The 17,955-nt window shown below is 40.0% G+C and overlaps 1 protein-coding gene and 1 long non-coding RNA gene across 5 annotated transcripts in view; one reads left to right on the top strand and one right to left on the bottom strand.

Moving 5' to 3' along the window:
• LOC127428275 (leucine-rich repeat neuronal protein 2-like) overlaps positions 1 to 10,540 on the top strand; it is a 71,733-nt gene extending 61,193 nt beyond the window's left edge. For all 3 annotated transcript variants that reach the window (XM_051676513.1, XM_051676514.1, XM_051676515.1), the window contains one exon: positions 6,485 to 10,540. In XM_051676513.1, coding sequence (XP_051532473.1) covers positions 6,788 to 8,923 — 2,136 coding nt within the window. In that variant the 5' untranslated portion in view covers positions 6,485 to 6,787 and the 3' untranslated portion in view covers positions 8,924 to 10,540. The remainder of the gene's footprint in view (positions 1 to 6,484) is intronic.
• LOC127428276 (uncharacterized) lies at positions 777 to 4,585 on the bottom strand. 2 transcript variants are annotated; one of them, XR_007895071.1, is made up of 4 exons: positions 4,259 to 4,585; positions 4,060 to 4,183; positions 1,831 to 2,113; positions 777 to 1,724 (listed from the first exon to the last, which is right to left on the bottom strand). It is a non-coding gene; the product is annotated as an uncharacterized LOC127428276 (long non-coding RNA). The 2 variants fall into 2 exon arrangements; XR_007895070.1 differs by having other exon boundaries at positions 777 to 2,113.
• Positions 10,541 to 17,955: the final 7,415 nt, after the last annotated feature.

Raw genomic sequence — 17,955 nt, 5'->3', positions numbered from 1 at the left:
CACTTCAATGAGACAATTTTATAAATGTTCAAAATAAGCTATTTATAATCACTATTTATTGCAAGAAATATATTTTTGGCAGTCTTGCATTTGTTTAAAGACTAATCTTTTCCCAATAATTTTCCCACACTGGCCATAAAATATGTATGATTAAATAAACCTAAAATAATTATATAATTTCAAGTAAGATATTAATACAATATCAATATACTGTAGATATATCAGAAAAGTGTGAAAGCCACCCAACCCCCTTCTTATTAGGATATGCTGGAAGAGATGCCATGAACATACAGTATTTCACTTGAATTTCAAAAGCACACTAAATCTGTCATTATTGGGTCTTATGCTGCTAGAAAGAAAGAACAAATAAGTCTTTATTAGTGCATACTATCTACTCATTTTCCAATTGCTCACATTTTTATTTTTTGATAGTGCATTACTGTCTAATTGTATGAAATGATATTTAGTCATTTAAATTACAGTTTTTGTTGATCGTTTAAGTACTATTGTCGCAAGTATGTGGTAAAACACAACTCACAACTCTTAGTGCATAACTCCAAACTCATCACACTTGTAACGCAGCCAGTCTTTCATTCAAAGCTTGCCATTGTGCATTCATTTGGATTGTAAACATCTCTCACTACACAACCATTGATTCAAAATATACGTTTCTCGTGAAACTTCATGAGAACATATGGTTTAATCACCAAAACCCAACATAATGATATATTTTCAGTTTAGTCATTTTAACTACCAGTGAATCCAACAAGATGCATGTTTCAAATCGCTCTTAGAAGTGCTGAAAGTAATATGCTACAGTACTGTAAAAGACAGATTACACAGTTGTCACATTAGGCAATACACTTACATTACCCAGCATTTACAGAATCTATCATTTCCATAATATCTATCCTATGAGTAATCAAGTTGTGATCAATGAAGACATCCTCTTCAATCATTTGGGCAAATTGTGTTTTTCAGATACAAATTGTAACATAGGTATACTCTCTATAATCAAATGTACACAGTTAAATAAAACAAATTAAGTAAATGAAAACAAAACATAACATTTAGCACACATTACATTAATTTGGATCAAGCCTGTCTTGAGCATTTGGCCATAGATTCTCGTCCACATCACAATGAATGTCATCATTGTTCATGCACCTTGGGAAAAACTTTTTGACATGGCGAATCCATGCTTGACATTGGTCTACACTGATGTCATCACATGCCACATCCATGGCCTGAAGGAGGGTGGCGTGCTCAAGGGGTTGGTGATAATAGACCTTCCACCTCCATGCTGAAAAAAATTCCTCAATAGGGTTGAGGAAAGGAGAGTATGGGGGCAGGTAGAGGGTCATGAATCGGGGATGGGCCTGAAACCATGCTTGAACCACCTCTGCATGGTGGAACCTGACACTGTCCCACACAATTACATAGGTGACCCCTTCACCTTGACTGGCTGGCTCAAATTCATTGAGCAACTCAATGAGATGTGCAGCGTTGTAGGAGCCAAGTAATGGCCTACGTCTTACCACACCATCTTCAGAGATAGCTGCGCACATGGAGATGTTTCCTCCATGTTGTCCAGGCACTTGGACAGTGGCCCGTTGGCCGATGAGTTTCCGTCCACGGCGACGAGTTTTGGCCAGGTTAAAGCCCACTTCATCAACAAAAATTTACTTGTGATGGTTCACATCAGCATCAAGCACCATCACCCTCTAAAAAATATATTTTGGTTAGTTCTTTTTACAGTGTAGTTCCAATATACATATGAAGTAGGCGATGCATCAAATAGTAACAGTAATACAGTATATAGTGCTGTACCTGAACATACTCAGCCCTCAGTTGTTTCACCTGGTCATTGTTTCTCACAAAAGGTACCAGGTAAATGTGTTTCATTGATACCTGTTGTCTTTTCAAAAGGCGGGCTACTGTTGGTAGGCTGATGGATGCCACATTGGCAAAGGTGTCATTGTTCTTCTCAAATGCCTGCTTTATTTCCAACAGCCTTATATCATTCCTGCCCCTCACCATTTACACCACTGCCCACTCCTGCTGGTCGGTCAGCACACGGCCATGGCCACCACTATGAGGTTTTCTGTCAATTCTAAGCATAGAACAGAGTATACTGCCAATAGATCATACTGTAAGAATACTGTAACATGTTTTATGAATTTACATGCATTACAATTTATTGTAAATGTAATGGTAAAGCATAGTATATATATCCTCCAGACTTACCGGTTTTCTTGGCAAAACGTTTGGATGATAGAATTGACAGTTGATCTTTTTAGATTTGGATCAACTAATCTGGCAGCCTCTGCCATAGTAAAGCCTCGGTTCACCACATGATCAATGATGATGGCCCAGACTTCATTAAAGACAACAGTTCTGCCTCCCTCTCTCTGACGACCAACCCTTCGACGGGCCCCATGCCCACCTCTCTGACCTCTCTGTTGGTGCTCATGCCCACCCCACTGACGGATCCCTTGTCCACGAGCACTTTCTATTCCTTGCTGTCTATCCTGCTCCATGTTGAAAGAAATTGCCAGTGTTTACAACCCCCTTTTATATGGTGACCAATTGTGGTTACCACTATGTGAAATCAATTAGCAATAACAAGTGGTTATAATGTGTGGTTACATGTAATTTAGATGTTCATACAAACACACATTTTATTTGTATGGTTTTCGAAATCCATATACTGTATATAGCTGACACACCAATTTAAAATCTATAGGTTTACCAAACAGTTCAGTGATTAACCATTAAGAGCAGTTGGATTAAGTGTTGATCAAATGTATTTACGCAAATCAGAAGAGAAGCATATCAAAAGTATTGTGAGCATTGCATTGTGAATGACAATTACTTCATATGAAAGGTATTTCTTTGATGATACCCTGATTAGGTGTGGTGAAAAAGTTCCTATGTAATTTTGTGTGTTGTACTTAGTCAACTGAACATGTGATTATATGTTTGAAAAAACAGCCTTTTTGATGATCTGCTTTGAGTTTGAACAGTTGTGAGGTTTTACCACATACTTGCGATAATAGTACCAAAGCGTTCAACAAAACTGTAATACTAAAGCTATTCATTTCAATTTTTTACATTTAAAATCAAGAAATTAAACTTTTAAAATTACAAGCCTGAATGTTCTTGTTGTGGAGCTATTGTATGTTACTTTCACATATTATTTATTTTAATATTTTCATTACATTCAGACTTTTTCGTGATCTAGCAGCAGCAGCAATGTTTCTTCTTGCTGTGTAAATGCCATTAAATTCTTTATCATTTACTAGTGATCCTCTGTGCTGTGAGAATTAATTATAATTATTTCATGATTTCATAGTGATTATTTGTGTTGCGTAAATGTGTTTTGATTGATCATATTTTTTTAATGTCCTCTTGTGCTGTTATAAGTGTGTTAAATTCTTATAATTTATCATAATTTTCATAAACATCTTCAGCGGAGAAGTAAATCTTGCTGACTCTCTCGCGAGATATGACGCACTGTCTCACACGCGATTGGCTCTTCGCTTCATTCATGTGAACGTGCTCGTGAACTCATCATAACCTCGGGATCAAACTCTGAATTGAGAGAGAAAGTTGGTAATGAGCATCTTGATTCCACTTAACCCTAATGAAGCCTGATTGGATTTGGTGAGTTTTGTCAAACTGGAATCCAGAATTTGTTCAGCTTTTTTTGTGATACATGGCACAGGTTCCGACACTGAAGAAAACACTTAACTGGAGTGTCGGGAACCTGACAGAAACAAGTTTATTTATCTTACCCCATTAGTAAATATTATTTTTCTTGTTTTAAATGGAAGCCTCACAAATATTTGTAATACTTTTCTGAAAACAAGACTAAATTCGGTCACTTCGGTTTTAGAATGTGGATGGTTATCTTTTTCATAACTGAACTGTGAATGCCCAGAAAGGTTTCAAACAACCACATTATGCTGCTGTGTGGATGTTTGACTGTTGACTCATGATGGCATTATGGTAGGTAAAAGGTGAAAACATTCATTTGAAATGATAAAGATGTACCACCTGTTGCTTGGCACCATTGTTGGCAACAGCTGTTTCCGTCAGGACGACAAATAGTGGCACTCTTCATTGGCCTCCTGCAATTACTTTGTCATGTCTTGTGTTTCATTAGGGCCAAAGTGAGAGCCTAAGCAGTGAGAAAGAAGATTAGTGGGCAACCTTGGCAAATGCATTATTCAGTATGCACAGGCAAGAAGCACACCTGCAGACATCTCCATTCACCTCACATTAGGGGCGCTCAAGACAACTCATTAAGACGCAGGTCGGGAATCAACACATCCCAGGACAAGCTGGGCCAGGGTAACAGGGTGCATCATTGAAGGCCAAGTTTCTGCCTATGAAGCTGCCACTTTGTAAATGAGCTTTAAGGTGAAGTGTGCATGCTGATGGCTGGCGGGAGAGAGCTTGGGGTTGCACTTGCATTGGCCTGTTGATAGCTATGGATCGTTCCTCTATCCCTCTGTGCTAGTGTGCACATACGAGAGAGAGGGAAGGGGAAGCACAAACAGTCTCTGAACTGGCAGGTAGATCCCTGGGGGACAAGAGAATAGAGACAGAGAGAACATTACGACTAATTGGGCATTCAGGAGAAGGATGGATTACTATGGCAGAGCTTTGAGAAAGGAAGGAGAAGGGTGGATGCAATAATCAGAGCAAGTAAAGGACCTCTGCCATTCTGCCGTGTGGCTAAAATGTCTAAATGAAACCTGAGCTTTTTGATGAAATATGGTGTTGTATTGTATTGCATCACTTCTGTTGTGGGGTGCTGTAAAGGGTTACCAAATTAATACTGAATTTGACTTTTGTACACAAATTTGTTATCTCTAGAGCATAAAATAATGTTCAATGGTATTGTCATGATTTTTTTATATAACTTTGCATCTTAAACTCAATGGAGTGTTGTAACAAAGTTTAAAATGGGCAAGGAGGCAGCGGGAACATCAAAATAATGTTTAATGAAAACTTAAAAAGACACAAACAAATACACACACGACATCTGCGTGTTGCTAACTCTTTCCCGAACTGCCGCATCCGGCTCGGCCCAATCCCTCTCCTCGACTGATTAGCCGATCCTCGTCACACTCCTCCCTCCTTTGTCTTTACGTTGTCCTTCTGGCCGCACCTGCTGGCAGGCTTTCCCCACCTTTCAAGACCTGGGAGGGAGACAAGGGGAGGAAAAAGAGGAGAGGGAAAGGGCAAGGTAGAGCAACAGTGAGAGAGAGAGAGAGAGAGAGAGAGAGAGAGAGAAAGAGAGAGAAAAATTGCTCGCCAGTTCCCAGACATGCCGTCGCCTGGTCCTCGACCACTCCTCCACACTCTGGCGGATGACAGCCACTCCTCCCTGGGTGGTCCGGAGCGAGTCCTCCGACCCCTGGCAGATGGAACGCCCCTCCGCATTCTGGTGGCCGGTAGAGAGTCTCTTCGCCCCTGACAGCGGATCCACCGCTCCAGGCAGCAGGCAGCAAGCCCCTCCTCCCCTCGCGGATGGCAGTGGTGAGGACTCAACGACAGCACATCCCTGGGTTTCGGCACCAATGTAACAAGGTTTAAATTGGGCAAGGAGGAGGCGGGAACCAGACGAACCATCAAAATAATGTTTAATGAAAACACAAACGGCACAAACAAATACACACAAGGCAGCTGCGTGTGGCTCTCTCTCTCCCGAACTGCCGCATCTGGCTCGGCCCTATCCCTCTCCTCAGCTGATTAGCCCGATTGAGGACCGGCCCAATCCCACCCTCCTCCTCGTCACAAGTGAGTGAGTGATCTGTCAAAGATACATTCTGGACACATTAGAGGATGAGTAGGTGATAACCTATTCCTTAAATCTCTTATAACAGTGACTAAATGCAACTATAGTGCGTACCATGAGCATTGCACTATACCTTGTGGTATGCTAATTAACTTGTTACAATTCATCTCAAAATGCAATTAACGCCCAAAACGAAAAAAAATAAATAAATATCATAATAATAGTAATAATAATTATTCAAGTAAACTATGAAAAAGTAGAGAAAATCTAAATTGTAAGCAGACAGCTGAAAGATTTCCTCTACCAACCGTGTCACAAAGTTTAAACAAAGTAGGCTAGACCACAGTCAGACTTTACTCCCTTAATGCATTTTTATGTCCCCTCTGAATCTTGTGAATTTCTTTTTAAAATCTTAGAGAAGCTTTTAAAAGACGAGCTGAGAGGCATACAAAGTGTTTTGATACCAACAAATACATTCTACATTTAATTTGGATAACTTAAAAAGGGACAATTATGAAACAAATTCTTTTGTAGAGAAATCAGTTAACACTGAGATGTATGCAAAAGCAACAGTCACACAGTGATGCTCTGATATATGGAATTATGAAAATCGCATGATGTAATTCCTGCGTTATCACAGCTTGTGACTAAATGTCCTGTTTCTGTCTTTTCCAGGTGTGCCCCTGAACCAATCCTAAAACCTGCTCTAACAGGATGCTAGGATGTAAGGTTGATGGACTGAGACTGCAGAGCATTTAATCCATCTGAAAGACTGAAGCCACACCACAAAAGAGACAGGAGGAGGATTTTGAGACACTCATGTAACTACTTCACAAGACTGGAGATGAAGGAACAGAGTGCACTTCATCTTTGAGAAAATTTATTCTACTAAATTTAACAAGCTCTGGGCTCTCCTATCAAAACGGACTGAAAGGTCCACCTCACAGTGAATCTACATCATATTAAATCAGTTTGATTATGAAAATGGGACACGCTACAATGTTTCTTCTGCACACGCATCTGCTGCTTGGAGTTGCAAGCTCCCTGGTTATTCAATCCATGCCCTGGAGGGTACCCTGCCCCCTTCAGTGTGTCTGCCAAATCAAGCCCTGGTACTCTCCTCAGTCTGTGTACAGAGAGGCTCCTACAGTAGACTGCAATGACCTGCTACTTAGCCAGCTGCCCACTTCCCTTCCTCCAGAGACACAAACCCTCAGGCTGCAAAGTAACCTCATCAGTTCTGTGGACCAGAGTGAACTCCAGGGCCTTGTCAATCTGACAGAGTTGGATCTCTCCCATAACAGCTTTACCAGTACCCGAAACTTGCGGATAACTGACCTGCCAGCTCTTCTCAGCCTACACATGGAGGAAAACCAGCTGAGACACCTCCCAGAAGCAGCCTTCTTTGGTCTTTCTAGCCTGCAGGAGTTGTACCTCAATCACAACAGGCTACGAAGCATCTCCCCTGGGGCCTTTAAGGGCCTGGACAAACTGTTAAGGCTTCATCTCAACTCTAACCGCCTGGTTGTAATTGACAGGCGTTGGTTCCATGCTTTGCCACAACTGGAAGTGCTCATGATTGGTGGAAACCCTGTGGACACAATCCAGGACCTGAATTTTAAATCACTGGGCTCCTTGCGCAGTCTGGTCCTAGCAGGCATGGGCTTACGAGAAATCTCAGAGCGAGCACTGGAGGGGCTTCAAAACCTGGAGAGCATCAGCTTTTATGATAACCACCTAATAAATGTCCCAAAAGAGGCACTGCAAAAACTGCCAGATCTTAAGTTTCTTGACTTGAACAAGAACCCCATTCAGCTAGTGCAGAGGGGAGACTTCAGAAATATGCTACATCTGAAGGAACTTGGGTTAAACAACATGGAGGAGCTTATCTCTATTGAGCACTCTGCAATGGAAAACCTGCCTGAACTGACCAAACTAGAGATCACAAACAATCCTCGGCTGTCATATATCCACCCTCAAGCCTTCCAAAAGTTATCAAGCATGGAAAGTCTAATGCTGAACAGTAATGCCTTGAGTGCCCTGCATCGCCAGACAGTCAGGTCACTGCCTAGCCTTCAAGAAATTAGCTTGCACAGCAATCCCATTCGCTGTGACTGCCTAATCCGTTGGGTGGGAGCTGACAATGACAAGCCAGTCCGTTTCATTGAGCCTCAGTCCACATTCTGCTCTGAGCCTCCTGAGCTGAAAGCCAGAAGAGTTAAAGAAGTCTCATTCAGAGAGATGGCAGACAGCTGTCTGCCCTTGATTGCTCCAAGCACATTTCCCTCTTACATTGAAGTCAAACATGGCGACAACGTGGCCTTGCACTGCCGAGCACTGGCAGAGCCAGAGCCGAGTATCTACTGGGTCATTCCCCAGGGTGTGAGATTGACTCCATCCAGCAGCTATGGACATTATCAGGTTCTAACAGAGGGTACATTAGAGATTTTTGGAGTCACCACCGAAGAAGCTGGCTTCTATACTTGTGTTGCACAGAACCTAGTGGGAGCTGACACTAGAAGCTTGACTTTACAGGTAGTGGGAAGTGGAAAGTTTCATGCGAATAACCAAAAGACAGAGAATAGCTTTGAAGTGCATGATGTCAAAGAAAGGTATGCCCTATTGACCTGGCAAGCCAGCCGTAATGTCCCTACTGCCCATCTCTCTTGGGTGGCCAATGGCAGTCTGGAAAATCATCACAGCACTCGAATTCTAGCTGGCACCAGGAGATTCAACCTAACCCGTCTCCAACCAGGGACTCACTACAAAGTTTGCCTCCATATGGGGCTAAATGAAACCTCCTGTGTCCATCTAAGGACCAAGGAGGCATCTAAGCCAGATCCGTTACCAGACCTGACCCAAGCAGTCCTACTGGCAGTGTCAGCTCTGCTTCTTTTATTGGCAGCCAGAGCATGTCACGGGGGAGCCATGTCCAGTTGGAAAGACCACATGCCAGAGTTTGAAAAGCCCAACACCACCATTCTGGCCCTGGAGGCCAAGGCTTTTATGGCTCCTCCAATACTGGTAAAGGGTCTGAATCAGCAGCATCCAGACAAAGCCAAAGTAGATGGCAGAGGGAAAGACACTCGGGGGCAAACAAAAGAGGTGTGCTGAGCAGAGCACAAGAGTTCAAGAAGAATGGACAAAAACCACTAGAGTACAAGCTTCATTAAGCTACTCACTTTACCGCTCTGACAGTCATAACTACTGATCATCTGAAACAAACACTACAATAATTTTGTGGCAGATCTGCTTCATATAAAAAGCAACAGAGTTTCAAGTATAAAGTAAAACATGAAAAAGAAAAAAGATATCTGTATTTATTTTGTAATAAAGATACAATACATACAGTATATGTATATTAAAAGCATTTGTTCATGTATTCATATACAGTATATCAACAAAGGACACAAAAGCTGTGCTGCACCCTCCCAATTTAATGAGTCTCACAACAGGTCAAATGGTTTTAGAAAGAAAAGAAGCACTTATATTTTTAATACTAAAGAAGACTGATTTGACACAGGGATGCAAGGAATTCTAACAGCAAAGAATCTCAGCAAACCATTCACACCACTTAATTTTCAACTGAAAAAGATACAATTCAAGTCTTCTGAAGAGGATGGATGTTTAAATGTTGTAAACCTAATGTATGAACTCTTTTTAACAATTTGTTGTTCTCTGAAACCCTAGAGATCACTCCAAAGTTATCACCATCCCAGTGAAAGGCAATGTTTTTTAGTGCACAAAGAGAAAAGCTTTTTGTTTTTCTTCCAGAAATGGACTGATCTACACATCTGACAGGAGCCATAAACTTATGACCCAATCTGCTCATTGGTGGATGTTTCCCTATTCTGGTCCCCTCAATACTGAAATATCGCAGCCCCAAACTTTGAAAAACAACCCCAAGGTAACAGATGTTTCAGTGTTGATGGACATACAGCCAAGACATATGTGTCTGCCTCTTTGTTCAACGTGTCAAGAAGAGACGTTTCATGGAGAAATCATGTGGAACAGCCCCTTGATTGTCTGTGGGGCGCTGGCACCAAACTCCATCCCTACCAGCAAAAGGCAAACATTTAGTGTAACATTTACTTCTACATGCATACTATGTTTTGTAGAAAGCAAGCAATTTTGAGTTTCCATCTCTTACAGTACTGATAAAAAAGTACTGGTCCTGACAGACCGCTAGTAGAACACGTTCAAGGAAAGAAAGTTCTCTTTGTGTTATAAAAAAAAATAAAATAAAAATAAATAAATTTTCATAATGGGCTTTTCTTAAAAAGCTTGTTGGGTGACTATTCAATGTACACTGCTCTGACTGCTGCACAGCTACATTAATGAGACATACCAGTGAAGAAGGGGTCAGTGGGCCCCTCTTTTGACAGTGATGGGAAAGTCAGCAGCAGTGGGGATTGTAAACTGTTCTCTTACATTTCCCAAAAAAGAAAAAATATTTTTTTTTTTAAGACTAATTTTATGGTAACTGCTTTTTTTTTTTTTTTTTTTGGCAGTTTCTATGCCCCATTGTTTCAGTGACTCTCTCTCTAAATTTAATGTCTTGTCCTCTCAAATGTATTTCCTTTTGTTTTATTTTATTTGTTGATCATTGGTCTTTTCCCACCTCAAAAGCTGTACATAAATCAATCAGACTTTCCTATTCAACATACAACTTTATGAAACATTTTAGATTACTGTGTGTTAAATTCTATTTTGAGCTATTATTAAAACATTTTGGACTGATTTCAAGGTTTGGTCAATTGCAGGACACTGTTGAAGACATCATATCACCCTAAATTCACCTACACTATAATTCAAGCTCATTCTTGATCAGAGTCTTGGGTTGCTTTTTCTTTTTGCAATTATGTTTCATGGAGCCCATTTTCCATTGGTCCACAAGGGGCATAATTTCACAGAAATGCCTTGGGGGTAACTGGAGCTACATTCTCTCCAATTATAATGAGAACAAATATTAATTAATTTCCTTAAAATGGAATTACCACAGCACAGAGTTACTCTAGTTTCTGGAGATTTGCAGAACAGCCCCTGGCTTCTTAAATTCTTTGAGAAAAGAGCCTCAGGCTTGTGACGCTCTGCCTTTCAGCGGCAGATGGCCCACCATCAAAAGGTGCCATATACGTTTTGGTAGCAGGCAATGGTTTATTGGCAACATAATAGAACAATGCTTCTCTGTAGAAATCACACATAATTGTGGATTATAATTGCACATTACAGTTGGTTGAAGGAATATGTTAAGTAGTGTGGCTGGGTTCTGTTTCGTAACTCTTAATGCCATCCTTCACACTCAAGTGGACCCTCTCCAACCTATTAAGGGTGGAAATGCCAAAGTACAGGGCTCAATGCACCATTGAACCGTAACCTTGGCGTTTAATGGAGGGGAATTTTTTATTTTACAGCACAAGATCAAAGGAATATTACAACTTATGTACAGCTAGCTCAACTGGAACATTACAATAGCATATACAGCTGTGGTACATAAATGGTAGGTTTGTCAAATAATGTTTTTGTCAATGACCTCGATTTAATTTCCTGATCAATGAAAGACAGAAGTGCAAGCTGGATCTGATTGCCTCAACTTTGTTAAGTTATTTTTTTTTCCTGTTTTAACCCAAGTCAAAGAAACATAATTTACTCTTAACTGGTACACAGGCCAAATGACATAATGTGACATTTAGTCTATACTTACTCAATCATTTAGATTAATAGTTATATAAAAGGCAAGTGCCAAATACAGTTGAGTCAGAAGTTTACATACACCTTAGCCAAATATATTTAAACTCAGTTTTTCACAATTCCTGATATTTAATCATAGAAAACATTCCCTGTCTTAAGTCAGATAGGATCACTACTTTATTTTAAGGATGTGAAATGTCAGAATAATAGTTGTAATAGTGGTAATAGTGCTTCCCACTGAGCCACTGGGATGTCACACACTGCTGGTTAAATAATCATGAAATGCAAGCACCATCAAAACACCCAGACAATGTCTAGAAACAGTACTCCCAATACCCTCTGCAAAAACAACGTAGTCTGGGATAAAAAACACAATGTTTTATTAAAGTAACAGAGTCTTTCAAGTATTTGTCCCCTTAAATTTTCACAGTCTTACACCTTTGAATTATTACACACTGAAATCCTTAACACTTCAGCACATTTTTTAATTTCTATTATTTTAAATGAGAACAAACAGTGCATCCGGAAAGTATTCACAGTGCTTCACTTTTTCCACATTTTGTTATGTTACAGCCTTATTCCAAAATGGATTAAATTCATTATTTTCCTCAAAATTCTAAAAAACAATACCCCATAATGACGACGTGAAAGAAGTTTGTTTGAAATCTTTGCAAATTTATGAAAATTAAAAAACGAAAAAAAAAATCACATGTACATAAGTATTCACAGCCTTTGCCATGACACTCAAAATTGAGCTCAGGTGCATTCTGTTTCCACTGATCATCCTTGAGATGTTTCTACAACTTGATTGGAGTCCACCTGTGGTAAATTCAGTTGATTGGACATGATCTGGAAAGGCACACACCTGTCTATATATGGTCCCACAGTTAACAGTGCATGTCAGAGCACAAACCAAGCCATGAAGTCCAAGGAACTGTCTGTAGACCTCCGAGACAGGATTGTATCGAGGCACAGATCTGAGGAAGGGTACAGAAAAATTTCTGCAGCATTGAAGGTCCCAATGAGCACAGTGGCCTCCATCATGCGTAAATGGAAGAAGTTTGGAACCACCAGGATTCTTCCTAGAGCGCCAGCTGGCCAAATTGAGCGATCGGGGGAGAAGGGCCTTAGACAGGGAGGTGACCAAGAACCCGATGGTCACTCTAACAGAGCTCCAGCATTTCTCTGTGGAGAGAGGAGAACCTTCCAGAAGAACAACCATCTCTGCAGCACTCCACCAATCAGGCCTGTATGGTAGAGTGGCCAGACAGAAGTCTCTCCTCAGTAAAAGGTACATGACAGCCCGCCTGGAGTTTGCCAAAAGGCACTTGAAGAACTCTCAGACCATGAGAAACAAAGACTGAACTCTTTGGCCTGAATGGCAAGTGTCATGTCTGGAGGAAACCAGGTACCGCTCATCACCTGGCCAATACCATCCCTACAGTGAAGTATGGTGGTGGCAGCATCATGCTGTGGGGATGTTATTCAGCGGCAGGAACTGGGAGACTAGTCAGGATCGAGGGAAAGATGAATGCAGCAATGTACAGAGACATCCTTGATGAAAACCTGCTCCAGAGCACTCTGGACCTCAGACTGGGGCGAAGGTTCATCTTCCAACAGGACAACGACCCTAAGCACACAGCCAAAATAACAAAGGAGTGGCTCCGGGACAACTCTGTGAATGTCCTTGAGTGGCCCAGCCAGAGCCCAGACTTGAACCCGATTGAACATCTCTGGAGAGATCTGAAAATGGCTGTGCACCGATGCTCCCCATCCAACCTGATGGAGCTTGAGAGATCCTGCAAAGAAGAATGGGAGAAACTGCCCAAAAACAGGTGTGCCAAGCTTGTAGCATCATACTCAAAAAGACTTGAGGCTGTAATTGGTGCCAAAGGTGCTTCAACAAAGTATTGAGCAAAGGCTGTGAATACTTATGTACATGTGATTTTTTTTTTTTTTCGTTTTTTATTTTTAATAAATTTGCAAAGATTTCAAACAAACTTCTTTCACGTTGTCATTATGGGGTATTGTTTGTAGAATTGAGGAAAATAATGAATTTAATCCATTTTGGAATAAGGCTGTAACATAACAAAATGTGGAAAAAGTGAAGCGCTGTGAATACTTTCCGGATGCACTGTACAATTCTTTTACAAATGCATTCCCCCACACTGAGTAAAAAAAATACATAGTACTTTAGCAGCATTTCTATGCATAGTAATGCTGCTAGATGGAAATATCTGTGATTATGTACAAGAATGTGAACACTCTTTTAGCTACATAAGCTTGATTTCAGCATTGTTGTGAGCTGAAATGTTTCATTGTTCAACACAAGAGTCATAATTTCAGTGTTGCTGCAAGGACCACTATAGCAGAAATTAGCTTTAACTGTCTGCTTCTAATGTCAGTTTTCATTCTCTTTTACAGTTATTCTGGATCAACAGTGTGACGAGGAGGGGGGCATGGCCGCGCCGTAACAATGAATGCCCGGCCACGCCCTCCTCCTCCTCACAAACAGTTTGAAGAGAATCTTGCCGAGCAATATTCTCAGCAATACATCTTCTAAACATGTTTATAGCTAGATACTTAAATGATAACACACATGGTTAAAATTTAAATTCTGTAATAATTTATTGTCACTCTCATGTTGTTCCAAACCTGTATGAATTTCTTTCTTATGCTAAACAAAAAAGGCAAAATTTTCATGAATATTGCACTCTTTTGTATAAAACGGCAGTCGACTCTCTTTAAAAGCTAAAAACACTTAAAGGTACCATAAAAATAGTCTGTGCGGCTCATGCATCATCATCCAGGTCTCCTGAAGGCATCCAATATGTTTCAGTGAGAAACCTGAAATTCAAGTCTTTTCATTCAAAATCGTATCATCTATTGCATGTTCATGAGCGCAATGAGAGAAGCTCGTTCACAGTGGCTCACACGTTCACAGGAGAACGCTGCGTTATTTGCAGCGCTAAACAATGCAAGTTTATGCATGAACACACAAGCCACTGTGAACAAGCATGTTTTGCATACAGATGGAAAGAATATGAGGTATGGAACGAAATGAGGGTTAGTACATTTCGGAAGAATTTCAATTTTTAAGTTAACTTTTCCTTTAAAGGAATAGTTCACACAAAAATGAAAATTTGCTGATAATTTACTCCCCCTCAGGCCATCCAAGATGTATCGGAGTTTCTTTCTTCATCAAAACAGAATTTAAGACTTTTAAGATTTCATTTCAGGCCTCCTCCTCTAAACAATGCAAGTGAATGTACTCCATTTTTTGACGGTCCAAAATGCATATTTAGGATGCATCAAAATAATCCACACGACTCCAGTTGACAAATAAAGTGCTTCTGAACCAAAACGGTTGATTATTTTTAAAAACAAAACAATACTTATATACTTTTTAACTACAAATGTTTGCTTCGGTACATCTCTGTGACCTGAGCTCATGAGAGGCATGACGTAAGCTCGTTGGTAAGGTCACGTGTCACGTGGAGGAGGAGTCAGGAAGCGCGTCATTGTTTACATTGTTTTTTTTAAAAAAAATTTATTATTATTATTTGGAAATGATGGATATTTAATATTGTTTTTAAATAGTTTTGGACTGTTTTGGTTTGTGAACGGCACAAGTTTCTCTTGTAAACAATTGACGCGCTTCCTGACTCCTCTTCCACGTGATGCGTGACCTTACCAACGAGCTAACATCATACCTCTCGAGCGCACGTTACAGAGATGTACAGAAGCGAACATTTGTAGTTAAAAAGTATATAAGTATTGTTTTGTTTTTAAAAATAATCAATCGTTTGCATTCAGAAGAACTTTATTTGTCGACTGGAGTCATGTGGATTAGTTGTTGCACCCTAAATATGCATTTTAGACTGTCAAAAAAATTGAGTACATTCACTTGCATTGTTTAGAGGAGGAGGCCTGAAATGAAATCTTAAAAGTCTTAAATTCTGTTCTGATGAAGAAAGAAACTCAGATACATCTTGGATGGCCTGAGTGCGAGTAAATTATCAGCAAATTTTCATTTTTGGGTGAACTATTCCTTTAAGTACAAAGAAGCTGCATATTTGCAATGTTTTGGCAAAGCATTCACATCTGTATACTTGTAAAGTATGTTTCTGGCCAAAGTTTGCAATCAAGCAATAGAACACAGGAGCGAGTCATATATTTATGTTGATTTCCGCAAGATAATTTGACACCTCACACAACTTAAACAATGGGGTGACTATGGTAGTGTGGCTAAAACTCAGGACTGATAACTGGACTGTTGCACAAATAATTTACTGGCTAAGGACTTTTTTCCTTGATACAATCCAGGGCTCTTGAATCTCCACAGTGAAAAATACACCCTTACCTAAACCTTATACAACCTTTGAGACCATACCAGCAGGAATTCAAGCACTTCAGACATCCTGTTGCTTTATTTGTCCATTTCTTTAAAGTGTTCCTATTTTCAGAGCCAGGAAGCAGCTTTGTGGAACGATGATAGAAATATTGATTGTGAAATCTATTTAGTCTGGCTATCAATTTTCCCGTAAAGGGAAGGAAGGCAGAGCGTGTGAGTAAGATAATGGAATATGGAACGGGGGAGCAAGAGCCCAGAAATGGGAAGTGACATTGGTTAATGGAGTGGAACTGGGCTGCTTTAGAGGAAGAGGTATGAGAGTGAATGGATGTCTGTGTGAAAGGTTTCCATGTCCACACCAACACCCTATATTCAGCTTAGCGTTTGCCCTTATGGATATTAAAGGGATAGTTCACCCAAAAATGAAAATTCAAGCATCATTTACTTACACTCATGTTGTTCCAAACCCATATGACCTTCTTCTGAGAAACACACAAAAGAAGAGATGTTAGGCTATATGTCAGTCTGTCACCACTCACTTTTGTTGCATCTTTTTCCATTCAATGTATGTGAATCCACGGAAGACGGTCAGACAGGCCTGAATCAACATACTGACAGAATTTTCATTTTTGAATGCACTATAACTTTAAAAAGCTTCCTTTATTATTGCATGGGATCACTTAACTTAGACAAAAAGCAAGACTTCAAAACCTAGACTCCAGTTAGAGAAAAAGGCAAAACAGCAAATACTGAATCTGTCTGTACAAAGACCAGATGTAAAGCACTATACTAGCAATGGATAGCTTATGCCTACCAGCAGCAACATCGTTATACCACAAGTCCTCTTACAACTCAACGTTTCGCATCATTGGGCAGCCCTGGAATCTGTCAATAACTTATATTGAAAAGGAAGAAAATTTGGTTTGGAAGAAAGGCACAACTTAGTATACACCAAACAATAAAAGGCTAGACAGCACTGAACACATTTACAAAAGTACCACCAATTTCACTCAACAGAAAATGCAAAGAATTCAATTCATTTTTTTTTTGGCCATAACTAAGTGAAAGCAACAAGATGTCATTCCTCCTGTGAGTGAGGCTCATTTTGCTATTTGATTCATTGTACATGCAGAACTAAGCTGTGACATTAGCAGACAATGCATCAAGCTATTTCAGGATTTCTAATAAGTATTTATCATTAGGGCATGAGTCTCATTAAATGAAATCTAGCTTTCCATCAGTAGCAGTTCATTTTCTTTTCTTTACATGTCCTTTCTTACATGAAAGCAATGGATGAATATTTGAGCTTGGCCGTGACAAAAATATGCACAATATGAGAGCGCTCTCCAGTCAATATCTCAGGACATTCAAGTTTTTCATGAAGCAACAGCTTAGAGATGCTACTAGTCCACCTGGGTACATGCAATGGCAATACCAAATTCTCAATCACACACCTTCCTTAGAGTTATGTTTTGTAAACAACATTGGGGAAATAACCAAACTAAAAAGAAAAAGCGAGCACTCAAACACATCAGCCTTATGCATGCAAAAATACAACAGATAATAACCCATGGAAAGAAAAGGGAAAAATAAATCACAAAACAATGACTAAGAAAAAAGAAAGAAAAACACTCTTACAAGTATTCTTTGGCCTGGGATAATTCAAAAAGCATGGCAGAAATGCAAACAACATCTCAAACCAAAGCTCGAGACACTGACTCTCTCTAAATGTGCGTTTACTAGTGCTATGGCAGAGGACATTGAGCTGTGTAGTGTTTATGTGTGCACTGAACCTCTTACCAACTAGCTACTGTCAGTTTTACAGATGCAACATGATGGTAGGCCCATTAAGGTAAAGACCTGAGATAGTGAGAGATTAGAGGTGCGATTAGAGGAAGAACCCAATTATCCCTCAGCACAGTCTGACCCCTTGAGACACTTCCATTATTGATCTCCAATTACATCACAGCATCTTCCATTGGACAGGCCTGATAGAAACAAGCATAATGTCATGAAGAATTCATGCATTTACACATCCTTCACAGACATGTAATACACAACCAACATGTTTAAAGTCACAAAATATTTAGCATGGTTTTGT

Source organism: Myxocyprinus asiaticus, chromosome 37, assembly GCF_019703515.2.
Source record: "Myxocyprinus asiaticus isolate MX2 ecotype Aquarium Trade chromosome 37, UBuf_Myxa_2, whole genome shotgun sequence".
Taxonomy (NCBI): Eukaryota; Metazoa; Chordata; class Actinopteri; order Cypriniformes; family Catostomidae; genus Myxocyprinus; species Myxocyprinus asiaticus.
Note: the sequence above shows the minus strand (reverse complement) of the source record. Positions and strands in the feature narration are given on the sequence as shown.